The sequence below is a fragment of the Trichoplusia ni genome, chromosome 16 (genome assembly GCF_003590095.1).
Source record: "Trichoplusia ni isolate ovarian cell line Hi5 chromosome 16, tn1, whole genome shotgun sequence".
Classification (NCBI taxonomy): Eukaryota; Metazoa; Arthropoda; class Insecta; order Lepidoptera; family Noctuidae; genus Trichoplusia; species Trichoplusia ni.
The window spans coordinates 7878525-7899875 of record NC_039493.1 but is presented as its reverse complement, the minus strand read 5'-3'; the positions used below and the strand labels follow the sequence as shown (position 1 = coordinate 7899875).

Sequence of the window (21351 nt, the reverse complement as noted above, 5' to 3'; positions counted from 1 at the left end):
TATTCCAGGTATTTTCGAGCCATAATCGGGATAGCATTGTTATCAATATTTTTCGGCGTGGGTCACGTAGTCAATATTATAAATCAGAAATAGAACTAGTTAATATAAGTATAACTAGATAACTGCGCGTGGATTTGTGCTCAAGCAAATATTTTGTTACATGAGTTACTAGCCATAGTAGACGGTGTTGTTTTTATTTATTGAAGTGTACGTTATTGTTGTAGTCAGATGAGTGCTTTATATTAATCATACAATCACCATGTTTGTTACCTATGTTAAAACTTTTGTACATTTGTTCATTGTTTAAATATAGATTTCGTTACACCTGAATATATGGTAGCATGACCAACGTAAATAAATATATTCTAAGTCTACGCCTAGCTCTATGGCAGCTTTAGAGTGCTTTAATGTCTTATCCAAAATATACAAAAGATGTGTCACGACGGAAAAATGAATTAAACTGTTCGTCCTGAGATCTCTGTCTAAAATAGTCAAGAAGTGCAATTATCAAACAATTTTTAGTAAGTTCTGCCTCGTTAACACGTATTATCACCGTTCTTCCTTGTCACATAGCATATATTCAGGTTCATATACACTCTAGTTAAAGATAGGTAAGTAGATACTTGCCAAAGCAATTATTTAGGATAAGTAATGAACATTAATCTTTTATGTATTGAAGCATACACTGTGTGTAGCGAACCTATAGTTATATTTATCGAGTAGGTGAAGGGATCGCTATAAATAATAGTAGATATTACAACGACTGACAATATAGCGTTAGCACATACATAAATATAGTAGTACCATATAGCCTTAATATTCAATTGCGAAGAAAAACGCAACTTAATAACTGAAACATGAGTGGTGTCGTATACGGTTATAAATCGCTGGGTCTATGCAAGTTTGGTGCGATTTTGTCGTATCTGCAATCGAATCGGGGACACAATAGCAGTGATGTACAAGACAAACGTGTATGCTCTAAACCCGTTTAGCGCGGTGAACCTTCCTGTTACCTTCTTTTCACGTACATATTTTGTATTTGTGTGCGAAAGCGTCAGCTTCCAACCCCAATTCCGCTATTAAAATCCGATCAGTTGTACTTGACATTTTAATGACTCGAATTAAAAATCATACTATAAACAGATATTGATTCTGATAGGACTAAGCCTACAGATCATATTGCAGACAGCACTCCGTTATATGTTATGCGTGTATGTAGTACTACTATACTGTGTCGTGCTATTCGTATGCGGTAATGTTAAGCAATACAATCATATATTTAAATTTAATAAACATAAGCTTTACAAATATTATGACGAACGCTTTTAACGACAGTTCAAATATCATTGCAAACTAGCTTCAACAGCTAATTATTGCTTTGTGACATAAACAATTATTAGTGAAATGAAACACCAATAGATTAATAATATAAAATTGTACCTTAGAGTTATGAACTAGTGATAATAGTTCTTTTGAATTGTTAAAAATAATACATTTTATAGCAATATCAAGTATAACGCACATAATGTTTTACAAGAGTTATTGTTATTCATATACATATGGGAGATTGTTTTAGGTGCTTTTGCAGTGATATTGATACACAAACGTAATTTTGAATTAACCCACCTCTATAGACACCTGTGCTATGTTTCACTGATTTAGAATAATGTAAACCAACAGCGTGTAGCTGAAATGGCCAATCATGTATTTATTTTTCTATTTAATATAATAAAGAATTTCTCCCGGACACAAACATTGTTTCATAAAAATGCCATCTCTTACTTTTACTAGATTATGGCTAAGGTAAGCTTCTTATTAAATATGATCGGGCTTTTAAGTTACACGTTGTATATATGGCATACTTAAATATATTCTAAAGATAACGCGCAATTAATGACTTCGAATTAATGCGCCTGGTGCGAATATTTCTTATTACTATCTACATAGATTCTTGGCTTCTTAAAACAGATTCATAAGGTGCCTACTGAAAATAATATACACCCCCTTACAATAATACTGGGCCGGGGGCTCTCTGAAATTTTCAAAGAAGTTTTTCGTAAAACCCACGATACGAGACATTCCCAGCCATGAGCCCCTTTTTTGCAAAGGGGTGTATAGTAAACATATTTAGCTACCCGTTACCTCTTACCATAAAACAAATACACAAAAAACAATTATATTGTAATATAGATATTTATTATTTTTTACCGTAACTGGACAATAAAATTACATAGACATTCAGTATGAAACACGACAGATTTTACAGTTTGTTATTTATTTTATGTATGTTAGCAGTCAAGTTATTAAACGGTAATTTTGGTCTCATCCACCACGCTGTATTCTTTTGTGTGACTGGTGTCACGTGTTTGCGGTACACGAGGTTGATGGAGTTGTTGTTCGCTCTTAGCTCACCTCCAGGCGTTGTGTCCTCCGGATTTGGCGTCGGCTGTTGATCGCCGGCAGCCGTTGACTTTATCGATCCATTCTGGAATTGACTTGGTATATCGTCGTCTAGAGTGTTGTTGTCCTGAGGTGGCGGTACGAACACTTGTTTAACGGGGTCATAGCTGTATGATCCGAAAATGGCCCTAAAAAGAAAAAAAGAGAAATTAAATTCAAATTCCCAACCTTCGAACCTACTTAGACGCTGAATGATCGCACGCCTTACGATGATAGAACGAAACTGATAAATTTATTTTGTTAGAGATAGATACTATGTCACTCGGCATCGACAAAAACGAAGTGAAAAAAAATCTTGAATTGAATAAATTATTTTTAAAACAATTTTATCAATAGATGATAAAGAAAATGTCGTTCCTTTAACAAACAACATATTTTTTTTTTACTAGCGCTCTACAAGTTATTTAACTATTAGAGCGAATAATAAGACACCCTTAGCTACATTTATAAACGAAATAATTTTTATACATACGGTTTAGCCCCTTCTTCTACTACAAAACGTTGTAGCACCTCTCTTTTTCCAAACACACTGGAAACGTTATAATAACCTTAAGATTATTCAATATCATCAATACATGTTCATTTCAAAGTACAAAAATAAAAGATATTAAGATATATATTAAATATACATACTGGAACAAAGGCTGTAGAATACAGCACAAGCAAAAGATATAAAGAAGCATTTTCTATGCGAATAGTTAAACAAAAAACTGAACAGAACTTTCATATCGAAAACATTTTATCTTTCCTAACTCCTAAATTTTATTGTAAGTTATAAAAATAATCTTGTGAATTGCTCATACAAATAAAATTGCTTGTTTTTATGTACATAGGTACCTGCATTTTTATATTATTATGCAATAACAGTAACTACTTCCAGCTTGTGTGTATATTTGTACTTAGTACTTAGTAATGGAGCCTAAAAGCATTAATTAAAATAAATCCTTCGATCGTTAGCTACCGCTTATCATCTGGAAATATTTTAAATAAATATATAAATAGACGATGACCGCTAGGCAAACCACCAGACACTGGGAGCCAGCGGATGGGCGGACTAGGAAGCGGTGGTGAGATGACCTAAAAGTTTACCGCGTGTCTGGTTGTATGGTGGAAGGATTTGGTGTAGGTCTTTGCCGCCCAGCTGTAGGACTGTGGGGTAAATCTATATCTACACTAATATATAAAGCTGGAGAGTTGTTTTTTTATTTGAACGCGCTAATTCGAGGACTTCCGTTTAAAAATTCCTAATTTAAAACTTCTAAAATATCCAAAAACAACTAAGAATCCGCTAGAAATTCTGCTCTAACCGCATGAAGATCGGTCCATGCGTTTAGGAGCTCCAATGCCATAGACGGACAAGGCAAATTGATTGAAAATTTTTTTTAGAATCAACCTACCAAGGATAGTATGATACATGAAATAATAGGTAAGTGTATGTAGGAACTTAGTATTTTCTGTGTATTCGCATTGCTTTTTGTGTGGTATGAGTTTAAGAAGGTGACTTGCTTCGCGCAGTTGATTTTGAAAAGTAAGTATCTAATGGTTGTTTCATTATTAGTTCAACAGTAAGGCTGTTGGACGGCCCAAGGTCTTGGCTTCAAATTTCGTTACGTTAATTGCACTGGTCACACCAAATATCGATTATTTGGGCAAAACAATGTTTAAAATTTGTCTCTTGCAACTCTTGCATATCCAAATGTCAACCGATTAGGGCTGTTCGAGTTGGCGGAGAATTATATCGATTTTTATCATGCCCACGTCGTTGTCGTTGTCATCATGAGAATAACTCAAGACCAGGTATAAATAAATATATAAGTATGCATTTCAAACCTTGAGGTATAAATAAACAATGTATCTGAAGATCTATGATGCATACACTACTCGCAAGTCACTTGTGGCTTTTTCGAGTCGCGGAAAATTCAAAATGGGGCCCCGTGATCATATTAGTCGCTGGAAACGAGGGACGAGTACAATGAGGCTACATGAGGCCGCACCAAGTAACGAGTAACGAGCGACTGCATGAAGCAGCGACTTTTCAAGTAGCGGGAAATTTAAAAATGGGGTCGCGTTATCAGATTTTTCGCTGCAAACGAGCGACTAGCGACTCATGAGGCTACGCTTTTATATAACTGTTACCTCGTAGCCACTGAGTTATGTTATAAATCTGGCGAGTCGTTTATCTACTGAACTAATGATTTTAGTTTACATCACTCGTTGATAAGGAATGATATTTACATCGTTTTTGTAATTTTTGATCGTTTCCTATTCTAATATGTCTTACTATTAGATATTTTTCAAGGCGGTTTTTAGTGAAATGGAACGTAACATAAAATCAATAAATTCGGCTATCGAAACATTCTCATTTGGGGGTTTGGCGCAACCCTAACTGTCATCCAAATGAAATGACAAAATTGACACAAGTAAAGTATAGCGGGGAGCCGGTTAGTTTGTTGCCCGTCGGTCGATTGACTCGATTGATCGGGCAGGTCCAATCTCAGTGGATCTTACAGTCTTTAAGAATACACACTACATATTTTTTACTGCAATCTACATCGAAAAAACAACGTATAGTGTTTAAAAAGTAATAAGTTCTTTATTTACTTGTGATTTCTCCATCATCTATATATTTGTAAATATAAAATAATAATATGACAATGAAGAGGGGGTCCAAAAACAAGACAAGGAAGGAGAAAAAAGGCCCGAAGCCTCCCAGGCCAAAAGCACTGAGGAAGACTCATGAGGAGCTTGCGCGTATCATGTTTGGAGAGGAACCCGAATTTCAAGGTACGTAATAAACTGCTAGAAAAACATAAAGCCTTTTTTTTTTGTTTTGTAAATAATGTTTAACTTGATGTATCTATATTATGTTGTCTCTTTTAGGCATGGGCTATTACGTACAAGACAACACTGCTCTATTAGATCTCCCCTATGTGGGAATTAATGATATAAATAGAGATCCAAGAGACCTCGAAGTCCTGCCTTCTACAAGTCAACCACCTATTCCACCGATCCCCTCCCTATTCCGGGCGCTGCCGATACATAATCAAAGTGGGAAGCTGGTACTGCGAGGATATTTAACGAAGATGATGCACTATTTTCCAAAGTATGTATCCTACCAATGATGAGCAATTAATCCTATGGTTTTTCCAGTATCTTGCGTTTAAAGATCTGAATTCCGATTTTAATTGGATGATAAGCTGCTTAGTGCCAAAGTATGGTGATGAGTAAATGACCATAGATATTATTTTTATTTACAGCAAACCCTATGTAGTAATCTCATTTTAGCTCAACCTTTTAAGCAGTCCATGACTCGAATTTAAATGTATATGTATAACTAATTTATGTAAATCTCAGATGGACAACATTACCAGCCTATTTTAAGTTAAGCTTGTATTAAACCATATAATATAATTACATTTGTACATTTTTTTTTAAGCATTTTGTTGAAATACTTCGCAAAATTCTCTAAGAATATAATAAGGTCTGTATGTAATCATTTTAGCTAAAATAACTCGAATATCTTCTTATTTACAATGTATTCTTATAAGCGTAATGAATAGATAAGTTTTAAGTTATAGTACTTTTAAACTAATTAGTGATTATCTACGTAATATTATATTCATGTATAATCAGTAGAACCCAATCAGCTATCAATCCTAACAATTTAAATTACTATTGAAAACAGTATCAATAAATTTAAAAATGGTTTTACCTTCAGAAATGAAAGTAATTTAAACAGGGTGTTTTATTTTGAGTGTCAAATGGATTACCCTAATGTAGTCCAAAAATTTTAAAATCAAATTTTGTTAGAACACCACGAAATGATGAAAAGAAATATTCAATGTCATCTGAAGACGAAAATGGTCACAATAATCATAATTATTGTGATCAATAGTAGGTGTAAGTTTTATATTGAACTTATGGACTAATATGCACATTGTGCAAGTGTGATACTTAATAGTAAGTAGTGTTTAACTGATCTCTTGAATTTTAATCATAAGTAACAAGTTTGCCCTGAAACATCATGTTACTTGCTAACACTTGTGCACTATCAAAGACAACAACGTAATTTTAAAAACAATTTTAACTGCAAAATATCTTTCACAAACCTTTTTATTTGTCAATCATCAATGTCAGTAGTCAGTAAGAAAGAATAATGTAGTTCTGAATAAAATGTAACCAATTATATGTATCTTTCCTATGCTATGAATAAATACTTCTGAATACACATTATGACTGCTTACATGAGGCATTTATTATTTGTATGCTTATTTTAATAAATAAATTATTTGTTTAAAATGTGTTATGTTGAATAAGTTTATTATGTGTGCATTATGAGTTATTTCCAATTAGAATCAATTCCTTCTTGGAATGTAGGGAGTGGAAGATCCAGGACTTACTTTGATGTCAATGATTTCCTTGTTGCCTTCAATAACACACTACTGTGTAATGTGCTATTTATTTTTTATTATTGCGGTATTATTATTGTCAATTATCAATTTTGTTATAATAAATCTTTGTTTAACCAGTCTGTGTATAGTAATGTAGCATCTTTATAAAATATAAGTGTATTGTAATCCACCATGCTATGCAAATAAATGATATTTATTATGATTGCTGTTTTTCTGCTACTAAAACTCCTATCTATAAATTTATACTGCTCATTTGTATGCATGAATTCATGCTTGATGAATTAAATCATCTGGCATCCTAAATTAAATAACCTACTTTGAGAAATACCTGGATAACTATGATATACTCTAAAGCCCTTATAAAACCTTAAACCAGACCATTAGGTATCCAGACCAATGTCTGTAAACAGAAAAAAAAAATCTATAAGCAAGAGGGTCCTGTTTTACCTTTGAAAGGGAATAGTAGAAACTAAATTTTGTATTCCGAGTTCCTCACATGAACAAATTAATTCAGGTTTTTCTAATATTCTTAACATAATGTTGTTTGAAATATTTTATTCTAGTTGGACTATGAATATTAAGTTAAAGTAACTCCTTCCGCATTTGGTGTGCAGCAGGGCAAAAATTAAAACTAGAGCTAAAATACAAAAAAAAAAAATATTTCGACAAAGATATTTCCTAAGAAGATCACTTTTTGCCCCGGCCTATCCTTGAACATTAAACAAAGCTTGAATTATGCATGTCTGACCTCAGACCATTTTTAAACAGCTCAACTTGATAGTTACACTTTTTTACAAAGCACATCATGTTCATCCGGGCTGTGGACAGTTGGTAACCAAGACAATGATAAATATATTATATGAATTACCATATCATGGTGTACTGAATATATCTGTGAGCATCTTGGTTAAGGATTGAGAATCGGAAAACATCGATTTTTCATACCCCTTTTATTCCCTGGAGCTCATTTTTATGGCAAAACAAACATTTGCTGGGAGAACGAGTGTTTGTATTAGATATCCTAAGCTCAGATTTTGTACCATAAACCATATAGAAATCTTTTGTCTACAACAGAATTATTTCGTAACAAGAATTAATTATAGTCTATTTTGCTTCCCTGTTATGCTTTTATTTACGACTATAAGACTTCATCAGATTTTGATGAAGTTTGTGTTTTTGTTAGCTCAGATTGAAGGAAAGGATATAGGGTACTTATTGCCACGATATCCAAACATTAAGGACCACGCAAGCAGCAGCAACAGCAATATTTAATTCTGTAAATTACTAAATTCTGGCATACAAAGAAAATGAAACGATCTGTTTTGTTGATGTCGGTTTGACAATGACATCTACACCACACATTCGTCGTTCCGAAATTAGCCTAACTTGCAAGTTTCCTTTTAATGTAATTAATGGAATTATATTAAAACTAAACTTTATAAAGTCTAGAGATATAAATTTATATCACTTACAGTGTTACACTTAAATTAAAGTTTAAACCGACTCTTTTATAGCGTCCTTATGTAGAGAATTACATATTTAGGAACAAAATAAAATTTTTACCTTGGGAGAATTGTAATAAATTGCAAAAATTTTGTGCCGACTGTTTATAATTCTCTCAACTGTAACCTTCTAGTCTGATATAGATAGAGGAGCTAATTACATTAAAATCCATCAAATGTACTGAATTCGTTCTTATGCCAATCTTCGTAAATGCACCATGTAGTGTAAATTTTCTAAAAAATTCTGCGTGAAAACGAACCATTGTTTGAGAAAATTAAGCTGTCATTCGTGGTTTATTTAAACGGCTCAGAGTCACGAACCCAACCCGAACATACACGAGCGGCAGCCGAGCGCGTCGCAAGTCGCAGCGGGACCTCAAGGTCAAGCGTCGAACTGTAACGCGGTGAAGCCGAAAATTCACGAGCGAGAGCCGAACCGAGCCGAGCAGGAGTCGCATGGACATACGGTCGCGATGAATGTACAATTGCATCAGAAATCATTTGCCGATGTTGCACAAGACGGAACATGGAAATCTAAAACTGTGCCTGAAGAATGGATACAGGTACAGAGAAAAAGATACCGGAATAGATTTGTGGGGAACAGAGGAAAAGCAATTGTTACGCCGGATTCTAATTTCAAGGCGGCAGAAATAAAAATTCCGATATATATTTATAATGTTGCGAAGGCTGTAACCGTGTGTAGCATAACCGAGTATATTCAAAATAAGGCGAATATTGAAGTTACCATGGAAAAAATGAATATGACAGTTGCAAAAGATTATGATTCATACAAAATATTTATACCTAGAAATAAATTGGACATTTTTATGGAACATGATTTTTGGCCGGAGGGTATAGCTTTTCGTCGTTTTGTAGATTTTAAATGGCGAACAAATGGCAGACATAACAAATTGAATTTAAACTTAAATAATCATAATGAATGTAGCCAAGTTAATTAGTTTTAATTGTAAAGGAGTGAGCCGCTCGAAAGAATGTGTCAGGCGAATTTGTAACTCAGCGGATGTCATAGCCTTGCAAGAGACTTGGCTCCTACCGCATGATATCCTTGCTTGGGTAGTATAGACGACAGTTTTGCATACACCGGCAAGTCAGCAGTGGATACTTCGGCCGGTATACTGAGAGGCAGGCCATATGGGGGTGTGGCTTTACTTTGGAAGAAGGACGTGTTCCCAATAGCCACAGTCATCGAGTGTACCAGTGTGCGTTTATGTGCGGTGAATTAGGCATAAATAATCGCTCTTTACTAGTATTTTCTGTATACATGCCTACAAACTCTATTGATAATTTATTAGAATTCACCGAAACTTTGTGCGAAATTAATGCAATTATCGAAAACAACAGTGTAGAGTCAGTGTACATGTTGGGGACTTTAATGCCCACCCGGGTAGCTATTTTATAATGAACTAAGTAGTTTTTGCATTGAACAGAGGTGGTCAATGCGCGGATATAGAACTATTGCCACCAGAGTCGTATACGTTGTCAGCGACGCGCACGGTTCGCGAAGATGGCTCGACCACTGCGTGCTGACGAGTGCCGCGCGGCTCTCTGTGTTAAATATTTCAATTTTGTATGATATTTATTGGTCAGACCATTACCCTGTCCTTATGGAGTGCAATTTAGATTTAGTTAAAGCCAAAGTTGTTTCAATTAGTTATAGTAAAAACAAGGTTATATGGGGAGACAGGGACAGTAGTCAAATTAAGAAATATATTAATATATGTAACTCACAGCTTAAGTTTATTGATTTCCTGAGCAATGTAGTGAATGTGCAGATAGATTTTGTGATAACGTTAACCATAGAGTAATATTAGATAAAATGTACAATGATTTAGTTACAGTATTGACAGAAGCTTCAAAAGCGAGTAAACAATGTTGTAAAATACACAAGCGTAAAAAGTATGTCACAGGATGGAACAAACATGTCAGAGATAGTCACGTTATTGCCAGGCGTTGTTACATAGATTGGTTAGCTAGTGGGGAAACCGACTTCGGGAGAAAAATATAATGATATGTGTAATTCTAGAATTATATTTAAACAGAAATTAAAATGGTGTCAAAATAATGAACAACAGATTAAAATGGATAAAATTGCAGATCAACATAACAAGAAAGATTTTAAAAATTTTTGGAAGAATACAAATAGCTTAAATCCGAAGCCTGGCCATCCCGTGAGTGTTTCTGGCATTCATGAACCAACTGAAATAGCTGAAGCGTTTCGTCTTCAGTTAAAGATAGACTCCTTGTCTCCTACAGACACTCACAAGGACGTAAAGAGATGTAAAAGTGCGGAGTCGGATGTCGCTGTCAGGTTCACTAATAAGCAGGTGAAGAATGTTATCCGAGGTATGGTCAAAGGCAAGTCACCAGGTCATGATGGTCTAAGTATAGAACATCTAAAGTACGCAGGAGCTCATTTACCGCGGATTTTAACAATGTTTTTTAATCTCTGTATTAGCCATTCATACCTACCAGATCGGTTAATGCATACAGTTGTAATTCCCATAATTAAAAACAGGAGTGGAGATGCCTCGGATATATCAAATTACAGGCCGATATCTTTAGCCACAATAGTGGCCAAAGTATTGGACAGTCTGCTTGACCAGCACTTGAATAAACATATCAACCTCCACGACCAACAATTTGGCTTCCGGACAGGTTTGTCAACAGAGAGTGCTATCATGTGCCTCAAGGAGACTGTTCAGTACTACGTGACCAGAAAGACGCCGGTGTATGCTTGCTTTTTGGACCTGTCAAGGGCGTTCGACCTCGTTTCTTACAGAAAGTTATGGGAAAAGTTGGAAGATGAAACGTCTTGTAACCAGGAGGTTGTGTCCTTATTGAAACATTGGTACAACAATCAGACTAATGTAGTGAAATGGGCTGGGGCGTCATCAGCAGTGTACAGGTTGAATTGTGGAGTGAGACAGGGTGGCCTGACCTCACCCAGACTCTTCAACCTGTATATGAACGGACTTATTGGTGAGCTCAACAGTACCGGCGTCGGATGTCACATAGACGGTGTTTGTGTTAACAACATAAGCTACGCAGACGACATGGTACTGTTGAGCCCTTCAATGGCAGCGTTAAAAAAGTTAGTTAGAATATGTGAAGTGTATGCGGAGGCTCATGGACTGAAATACAATTCGAGAAAGAGTGAGATTATGATATTTAAGGCTAGCAACAAAAGTTATGCAACAGTTCCTGTCACCTTAAGTGGTAGCGAGTTGAAGCAAGTCTCGAATTTCAAGTATCTCGGTCACTGGGTCTCCGAGGACTTGAAGGATGATAAAGACTTGGAGAGGGAACGTAGGGCGCTGGCGGTCAGAAGCAATATGTTGGCCCGCAGGTTTCGGCGATGCAGTGATTCGGTAAAAGTGACTTTGTTTAAAGCCTATTGCCAGTCATTGTATACGTGTTCTCTGTGGGTAAACTATACGCGGATGACGTATAACGCCCTGCGTGTACAATACAACAATACATTTAGGACGCTGCTCAGGTTGCCGCGGTTCTGCAGTGCCTCGGGCATGTTTGCTGACGCGCACACTGATGGTTTTAATGCCATCATCAGAAAACGCAGTGCTTCACTTCTTCACCGAGTGCGGACTAGCACCAATAGCGTCCTAAACGTATTGACTGATAGGTGGGACTCTCAGTTGCTAAGACACTGGTTAAGCCTTCACACTGTGTTGTAATTTGTATTTTATTTATTTCTTTGATGTTTGTGTTACCTACTTTTTATATGGACCTGGTCTGAAATAAAGATTTATTATTATTATTATTATTATTATTCATCATTTTATAGCGCTTATAAATATGAAAAGAAACAAAAGAAAATGAGATTTCATTTCAAATATCATGCTTTGATAACAAGGATAATATATTCGCTTTTGTTTTGCATTTATATTGAGTTTTTGTACTGGCTGGCCATTTACCGTAACGCGAAACGAACTATATTTTTTTGACATGTCTCACTTTAAAAAACTACGTACTCTGTAAATCCCATTTACAACTAATTTATTAATACATTTAAATAACTTATGCTTCTATTACCAGTAGTATAAGTCATTAAATTGTATGTAAAAATACCGACATTGCGTGCTTAACGAAATTGGCACCAGCTTTGATTTAGACATGGTTAAGGTCGCGATCGATTAACCTTGCGACCCTTTGGTAATAAAACGTTTTCGATTATAATAAAGATAGCGCATCCAACATAAATCGGCCTTGGTTAATAACCGTTAATTCAAATAGTCGTATTATTTTACTTAATACCAAGACTTAAACTAACTTAAGACTTGAATTAATTGAAAATTAATCTGATTTATTTCTGAAGTCGACTGTTCGCTTAATGGTGCGATTTCTCACATAAAATTTCGACACACAACACCTACTTATCATATTAGTTTAGATTTGCCGTACAGCAAAAATCTAGCTATATAAGACCCAAAAACCCTTAACTAAGGTTAAGGGGTATATTTAATCAGCGTATCGATTTAACAATCTTGTATGTCATCACCGCATCAGGTACTAGGACTCCAGATACGATAGGAGATCCGTCTTACGATCTACTTAATACAATATCTATAATCCATCACGTTAGCACGTGTAAGCTATAAAGCAGACATTAATAACTATACGGGCTACGGCATATGTAGATAGCAGAAACAATACCGTTGGTTAGCCGAGTTTTATCATTTTCACATAGCATACATACGTATCCGGCCTGATAACCCTAACCTTCGTTAAAACTGACCAAAAACGGGTATTACGAACGTTTCCTAGAATTATTTGATTATTTTTAATCCAACCCAAACCCAGTCGTACATTTTTGATGTGTTTAAGGGTTACAGTACCAAAAGCACTCAAATATTTTTTTATTTTACGTCAGTAATAAATAATTTCGCGAAACGTACGAGTAAATAAGATTGATGGCCGCAAAACCCGAATGATTTCTAGTCACGACAGTCACTTGATGTATTCAAACAACATAATAACATATGACATTGTATGCAATATCTTTTCACAACAGCCAAGACTTAACATTATCATTAACACCTCACAAGATGACAAAAAATCAAAAATACAATGTAGAATTATGACGTCATTTGTTTTATCTCGATGTATAAAAACTTTTTATAGACAGTCACTGAGGTCTAGGTATTCCGATTAATATTTAATAAAACCTCGCAATAGACGTTCACACTTCAGTACAATACGTTCCATTCAATCCTTTTGTATCGATAATCTTTTGAAGCTTTCCGCTTCGTTGGCCAAAGGATAGGTATTACGGCTTTGTGAATCTCTTTAGAAAATATCTAGCGCGTGGAGCTTTCAGATATAAATTCATCATTCTATGTGTCATAGCATAGCTACTATCCACTGAACAGGAGCTATTAGTAAAAGCTAAAATACTTAAAAGCAAGAGGAAAGATAAATAAAATATAGCTTAAAAATATATTTAGCAAAATATCGCTCTAGGTACTTAGTAAATTATAGGAGGTTGCGTATGAACTTAAACATGGACTTTTAATTTCATTATTAATTGAGATAAAAAGTTAACAGTTTTACTTTATTTGCACTGGAACAAAGTGATATTGGCAAAAACATCTGAACGTTCATAACTTACACTTACACGACACCTATTGTTTAGAAATCATCTCGTTTTCATTATACTCTCACAGAGGTTAATGACTAATAACATTTTATTTCTAGGAATATTATTGGCAGGTAGGTATTGTTAATAAGTAGACACGCCAAAAGCACAGGCTTAATTTGGATAGTAAAGAAAGAACAGAATTTTTATTCTTTCGCAGAATATTAAAATGAAAAAAATACACACAATCATAAACCAACATTACGACCACATTATCACGTAGTCACTAATTCATGACACAAGCGTGGGAAAGCAAACAATGCGCTTTCTATTTCTGTCATTCAAAAACCAGTAGGAAACTACTAAAAACGTTTTACAATAAGATTTTACTCCTAATTAGGTTTAGGTGCAGAAATGATTATGGAAATTGTATCTTATGGTACTAAGAACTAAGTTGCAGGTGGAATTTGTGTCACGTCGTCGTAATCACCGCTCCGTTGGACCGCAAAGATTTTTCATGCTAAGGCGCTAATACGTCATGGGATTGATGGTATTTGGGAACATGGTAATGGTACCATAGTTGACGACACAATTGCCCTAATTCGTGTAGAAAGTTTGTAACTAGCTCCCGGTCTTGAAATCGGTTGCGGTTTGCTTTAAGTAAACAGTCCGAATGTAATTAAGATTTATCCAATTATGAGGTTTTGCTCAAAGTAATCATGATTGTGGTAGCGTTGGTGGTACTATATAATGAAACAACCAGTAACTTAATGTTAAAACCGTACAAGATTTACGATTTTAGAGAGTATACGAAACAGTCATTTATTTTATGTAAAATACAAACAGAAACTTGGATTGTGTTGTGTTTTTATTATACCAGATTTCGTTTCTTTTTGTTTTCGATGAAAACGACAACGTGAAAGGTATAACCGCACGCGTTTCCTTTATTTGTTACTTTTAGAAAAGCTATTCAACTCTTGTTTTGCTCGACCTAAAAACTTTGTAATTATGTATTTCTGTACAATTTTTACACGTCATCATTTCGATTACTTTCTGTCTATGAAATAATTTATGCCGTTTTATTTTTTTTAATATCAACAAAGCATAACATTCAGTTAACAAGTTCGAAGTAACGGCAGATCTGAAACACATTTTATGACTCGACAACCAGCGTTAACGATTCAACGTAGGTACCGACCAAACTATTCTGGTTAGAAGCATGTCGCAATCATATCGTAACACTAGATAAAAGCAGATTACCCAATCGTGTGCACGCAGATTAAACAAATACATTGAATTAGACAATTAATTTGCAATTGACCTTGTTCTTGTTGCGATCTCGATTGTTCTGCGTTTAATACGACAACAGTATTTAAATCCACGAGGAAATCGTACGAGATAACATTGTAGTTTTGAAACCGCTGCAATAAACATTTTACGATTACGTGAATTATTTTTAGGTGAGTTTTAAAACGATTGTTTGAGGAAAGAGTAGCAATATAGTAGACCGCTCTTTTGTTTTGGGTGTAGAAGTTTGAAGATCTCCACATGTGCTTTTTTAATAGTATTTTTGCACATTATTTCGTAGAGTTTAACTATCTGTACGTTTAGAAGAGAAGGCTATAAATAAGCAGTGAGTTTGATGTACCTATATAATTATTGTGAACAAAACTAAGTTCTTCAATTGATATTATTTTTTATCTACGACATTCATAAATAAAGAAGCCAATTAATGCTACATCCAATCACGCTTACGAACCCTTTTGAAGAGAAGTTAGAATATAAGGAGTCGCGATTCACAGAAGTCCCTAGACAAAACACAAGCAAACGACTACAAACGAGGTCAAATGCCAAAACTAACTTGCCGCACGAGATTATCATGAAACAACTGTACGTTAATTAATATTTTAGGCAACAGACGCCGCAGAGGGCGGTATTTTAGCTAAAGAACTGTTAAAACATCAAAACGAAAGCCACATATTGCTATAAACAATTACGTAGATTGCATGTCGCGTTAACACATATGTTAGGGTGAATGAACTTTACTGTAAGCGTCCCCTGAAGCTCATTCAGTTGATGTAAACATCACTTGTTTGAGCACAGCTAGCCAGGGTTGACTCTTCCTCTGTCACTAAGCTTATTTTTAGATTTAACACACTTTCAACACTCAGCATAAACAACGTCTATTTGTGTTAAAATCCATTTTGAAATATGGTTAAGTAAGCAATCCTTTAAGATCGATTTATGCACAGACCGGCGCCGTACATACTTTGAAAGTGAAAACGAATCAGAATCGTTTTATTATCATTATTATAATACCCTTAGACAATCTTGTGGAACCAAATTGGACACCCATACTATTTTTAATTTCGCTCAAGTTTATCGCTCGCAGATGTAGACAATAAGGAACGAATTTCATAAGACTTCTTTATTACGTACGTAAACCTAAAGTGGGTAACATAGTCGGCACCTGGAGGAACAATTACACGGCCTAAGTAGTCCGGAGTGTTTGACCACACATTTAGAAAAGCAAGACAAAAATACAACTGGACTTTTGTAGCCGACTGAAAATTGCATTTATTTTTCTTAAACAGTGTAGAGGCCATCCATATTGTTGTGCACGTCTGAAAGGAGGTAGTGTCGATGACAGGGCGGCATACGATACGCCGTCACTTCATTAACTGCAGATGACCTGTGCGAGCACGACGAGCCGAGAATACAGCCTGATTGTCATAGACAAACACTTTGTGTTGTAAACGAGGCTCTAATCGTTAAGGCAGGTATACACAAAGTACACGTAGGGAAAGTAGCTCGTTTGAATATGCACGAACATCTTTAATCACATTTATTAAAATACTGCAACTCACGTGAAGTATTTTAATAGCTACGTCTGTATTATAATTTTTTATTGAACTGCAATCAAGTATTAGTACTTAAAATAACATCATCATCGGCCTAGCCTTTTCCCAACTATGTTGGGGTCGGCTACCAGTCTAACCGGTTTCAGCTGAGTACCAGTGCTTTACAAGGAGCGACTGCCTATCTGACCTCCTCAACCCAGTTACCTGGGCAACACGATACCCCTTGGTTAGACTGGCTGTCAGACTTTTCAAGCTTCTGACTACCTGTAACGACTGTCAAAGATGTAGGAATAACAGCCGGGACCCACAATTTAACGTGCCTTCCGAAACACGGAGGAACTCGTTATGACAAATATGGTCACCCATCTACGGACCAACCGCGTCAAGCATAGCTTAACCTGTGATCGTTTCACTTATGCGGTTATAGCTTAGCTACGAGCTCCACACGTACGTAGTACTTAAAATAACAATGGCAATTAAATATTCGATTCTGCAGTTTCAAGTATTTTCGTAATTAAAACCGAGTGCTTCTGTCTACTATTAATATTTACGACGCCACGAGTAGCGAATGTGTCGTGTATATACCTAGTACCTACATCAAACTGTTAATTATAGTGACAACAATCTGTCACACAATTTCGTAGACAATGGGGAATGTGTGAAATGAAAGGCGAGGGTAACGGGGTAGGTTTAACTTCCTTGTTGGTATAAAGTAGTTGTAGTTTGTTTAAATACTACAATTATTACCTATTTTTTACTAAATTGACAGTCCTACACGATGTCACAGAAACATGGCATAGCTGTCAAGACTTTAATTATTTTCACACACATTAACACGACCTCAGTACGAGGTACCTTTGCACTTGTATGAATGATAATAATATGAAAAGAAGCTAAGTGTTAGAGGTAGTTAAAATACAAACAGCTAACAGTACCTTTGAAATCGTACAATTGCATACACAACTATTTTTACAGTTACAAAAAACACCCGAGAAACATACTAATGATTTCCACATAAGTATAATTATATGTAGGCGACATCCGGGAGAGGGGACCAACACTTGCTGTTTACATTCAAATGAGCTAGCAATATGACCGCGTAATATCGTTAGAGATGCGATTACAAAGATCTTATGGCAGGAATTCGAATATAAAAGGAACTTGAATTTCAGGAAACCGTTCGGGTTTGTTTCGTTTTTGTTGCGGTTAGAGGAAGTAATGTTCACAAGTGTTATGCAAACTACTTCTTATGAGCAAAAAAATAAAGTTCATATTCATGTGTTGATATTAAGTATTTTTTCAAACTTTAACTGCCTAGAACGTTGCAGTGTTGGTCATTGTTATCACAATACACTATTACAATATTAGTCTCACCACGAACGCAGGGGTTGCATGTAAACACAGCTTAATTAATTACCGCAACCTTTCCGCTCCAGGGAAAATAGATTGGAAATCCGTGAGAGGAATTCATTGGCAAGAGATGTGAAGCTCAATAGATTTATTCAGCGCAGCAGCCGTGTCCCACCTAGGGGACACGACTACGGATAAACACAAGTTAAGCGGTCATAGAACAAGCGTCGGGGTACCGTCCTGTGTACTAATTGGTTTAACGTGGTGAATACTTAATAAACAAGCATGGTACGATGTTTAAGCGCTTAATCGTCTTTCAGCGTATTAATTTTTATAAGCTTTTTAAATATCTATGTAGGTTACTAATTATATTTCAACACGGGATGAGTACATTTCCGTGTCATAGTATGGCGCCGAGTACACGCCTTTAACCGAAGGCAATAGAAATGAGTGTATATTCATTATTAGTGAAAAGTCTGCCCGAGGCAATTTCTCTAAATAATAATGCAGTGAATCTCTTTGAAAAGAATACAACAGGAAAACTTATAAAAAAAGATTGGATACAGTTAGCCTTGATCGAATGCGAAATGGCGGTCTTTAACGTTAACCTCAATTAAGTTCTGCGTTACTTAGCTAAATTAGAAACATTTTTAAGTCAGAGATGGTAGTTATTTATGGACATAGTCGCCTTAATAAGTATAATACTCCTAAAATCGTAATGGAACTTACATATTTTACCATCTATACGAAAAAGAAATATAAGTAAATAAATAAATACCGTTAATTACGGGTGCATTAGACAAAAACGCGATGTCGTGACAGTTCATAGGTAGACCGTAATATAAAAAAGTTCCGTCTCCAAACTACATGCCATATTTTACACCCGTAACTACCGCGGCTGACAGGCAACACGTTATTTATGCAAAAATGCTACAACTAGGTTATTTGGAAAGTCGAGTAACTGGACGTTTGATGGCTTTTATGAATGTTTTCTTTTTAAAGTCATTACATGGATCAGTGTTTTTACATTTATTAGACGACATTCTACTATCTATATGGAAAAAGTAGGAACTGTATCGGGTATAGCATTCAAGTTTAACAAGTCTTCGTCCCAAAGTCACCCAAAACCAGCCACCCTCTCTGAAGTCTAACCGCGATTCGTGACTTCAAATAAACTTAGGACGATAACAAGCGACGAACCCTGTTTAGGCAAATTAAAATACAAAACAATACCGTGGCAAAACTTCTAAGAATTGTAACTGATAACTTTAACCTCGTTAAAGGGTGACTCCTTTAAAAATACTAACCCTAATTTACACTGAAATAAATGCGAAAATTTGGGTAGGACCCATGATTCATAGGTACAAAGAACAAATTATTAATATTTAGTGAAGGATATAACAAGATTGGTAACAAACACTGTATTTTTTACTAATCAGATATTTAAAAATTAATTAATTATAAAGTTCTAAAAACAAACGTCCCAAACGTTTTATTTTTATTACAACCGAAATGACGATGATAAGAACAACATGACTATAACAAATAACGACCTCTTTAGAATTCCTCGAAACATCTGTAGACAGTAAGACAAACATTCCAATGGGTCATTTCCTCATTACAATAGCAAACTGAACAAGTGGTTGAAGTGACCACATCCATCTAAGGCAATACACAGGTTATATTAAACAGGCCTGAATATGTAACACATCGTAAAGTAACTACAATATCGATTGAACGTAGCGTTTACCTTGCGATACCGTAATAACTTAATCATGTAGAAGTTAAACAGTTGTGTTATTAAAAGATTATTTGAACCATACCGTTCAAACAGAATATTATAGAGAATTGTATTTTAAATGGCTTTGTAAGAAACCATTCCTTCTTTACGATGCATCGACCGCATCTTCCTCTTACCGAAATGGAATTCATACTTGTAATTTGTAGTTTAACTAGCATTTAAATAAAATAGTGAAACAAGAAAAAGAAGATACTAAATTCATTTTAACCTTTTGCAATATACCAAGAAGTAATTCCAGTTCCACTTTGGTATTTTACGGTTCGATCTAGAATTTCTACATTTCTTTCTACAGGTTCTTCTACATTTGAGCCTGCTCAAACCAAGTCAATGTAAATCAATCAGACCACTTTTGTCAAGTTCTTCTGCGTCATTGACACACATACTTCTAATGGCCGCCAACATTGACCACCTACAATCGTGTCATCGGTACAGATGGCAAATAATTAAGTCAATTATCAAAAAATATTAAACGATCTTTGAGAGCTATCTTAATATCTACTTCGTTTATTTATAAGATAAAAATACCAGAGATATTAGTGCATTCCCATCTAAACTATTTTCAGTCCGGATCTTCAAAATCCATTTCCGCGAATATTCCCCATTGTGCGTTTACATAACCAAACTCGAATTGGAGAGACCATACCGTTTTACATATTTCAATATCCCTTAAAGTTTGATCTAAGCACGCGTTCGCCGTATTTGGGGCGAGAGGAGATTTAAGAATTCATGTGAGAGAGTGAGAGGCGTTCAATACGAGAATACGAGCCCCAGTTCCAGACATATCTGGAAAGCGGGCACTGAAGTAATCTAGTACTGAACAGTGTTACAAAGAATTTTGTATCGAATTCAATTGAACCAGCCGAACGACCACATAAGGCGTTGCGGATATGTACTATTACTGTTATTCGAACGTGAGGAAACTGGTAATGTTCTAGAGGCATAATACATATTGGCTCACTCTAACACAGGACTTGCTATTAGCATTTAGTGTTGCGACGTGGGAAAACGTAAGGAACGTATTGACTTAACATAAAATATATTTTACTATAACACTGCATAGAGGTAGGCAGTTAGAAAATTTCGGAGTAAAAAATCGTAAAGCCCAAAGAGCATAAGTAAACCGGTGCACAGTTTAAAGGCCAGAGAGTGAGAGTTGTTGATATATACATTCTGTATCCCAAAGTGGGTTAAAAAGCAATAAAAGGCAACAGCACAGTGGAAGAAACAGCAAAAATCCCCAAACAAAAAAATCAAGATAAAACACTGACAATCCAAAACTACTTTGATAAAATCTAACGAAGTATAAAGGTCTTTGAATCTCGATCTCGGGGCAGATTACCCGACTGAAGTA

General features: G+C 35.4%; 2 protein-coding genes across 2 annotated transcripts; one reads left to right on the top strand and one right to left on the bottom strand.

Annotated features, from left to right (window-relative positions):
• Positions 1-2174: 2174 nt before the first annotated feature.
• Positions 2175-3228, bottom strand: LOC113502066. The gene is made up of 3 exons (XM_026883446.1): positions 3094-3228; positions 2933-2989; positions 2175-2588 (listed from the first exon to the last, which is right to left on the bottom strand). Exons 1-3 carry the CDS (start codon positions 3141-3143, stop codon positions 2261-2263), a joined length of 435 nt encoding a protein of 144 aa, XP_026739247.1. The 5' UTR covers positions 3144-3228; the 3' UTR covers positions 2175-2260.
• Positions 3229-5000: 1772 nt separating this feature from the next.
• Positions 5001-9922, top strand: LOC113502100. Its single transcript, XM_026883480.1, has 3 exons — positions 5001-5244; positions 5341-5563; positions 9823-9922. The coding sequence occupies exons 1-3, from the start codon at positions 5109-5111 to the stop codon at positions 9920-9922; spliced, it is 459 nt and encodes a 152-aa protein (XP_026739281.1). The 5' UTR covers positions 5001-5108.
• The last annotated feature ends 11429 nt before the right edge of the window (positions 9923-21351 follow it).

Bases quoted from the DNA above. Each gene is read 5' to 3' on its own strand.
- LOC113502066 (XM_026883446.1), bottom strand. From the start codon at position 3,143: ATGCTTCTTTATATCTTTTGCTTGTGCTGTATTCTACAGCCTTTGTTC. The intron at 2,990-3,093 runs GTATGTATATTT...TAACGTTTCCAG, and splicing joins ATTCTACAGCCTTTGTTCCA to TGTGTTTGGAAAAAGAGAGG. The intron at 2,589-2,932 runs GTATGTATAAAA...TTTTCTTTTTAG, and splicing joins GTAGAAGAAGGGGCTAAACC to GGCCATTTTCGGATCATACA.
- LOC113502100 (XM_026883480.1), top strand. From the start codon at position 5,109: ATGACAATGAAGAGGGGGTCCAAAAACAAGACAAGGAAGGAGAAAAAA. The intron at 5,245-5,340 runs GTACGTAATAAA...TGTCTCTTTTAG, and splicing joins AGAGGAACCCGAATTTCAAG to GCATGGGCTATTACGTACAA. The intron at 5,564-9,822 runs GTATGTATCCTA...TGCATTGAACAG, and splicing joins ATGATGCACTATTTTCCAAA to AGGTGGTCAATGCGCGGATA.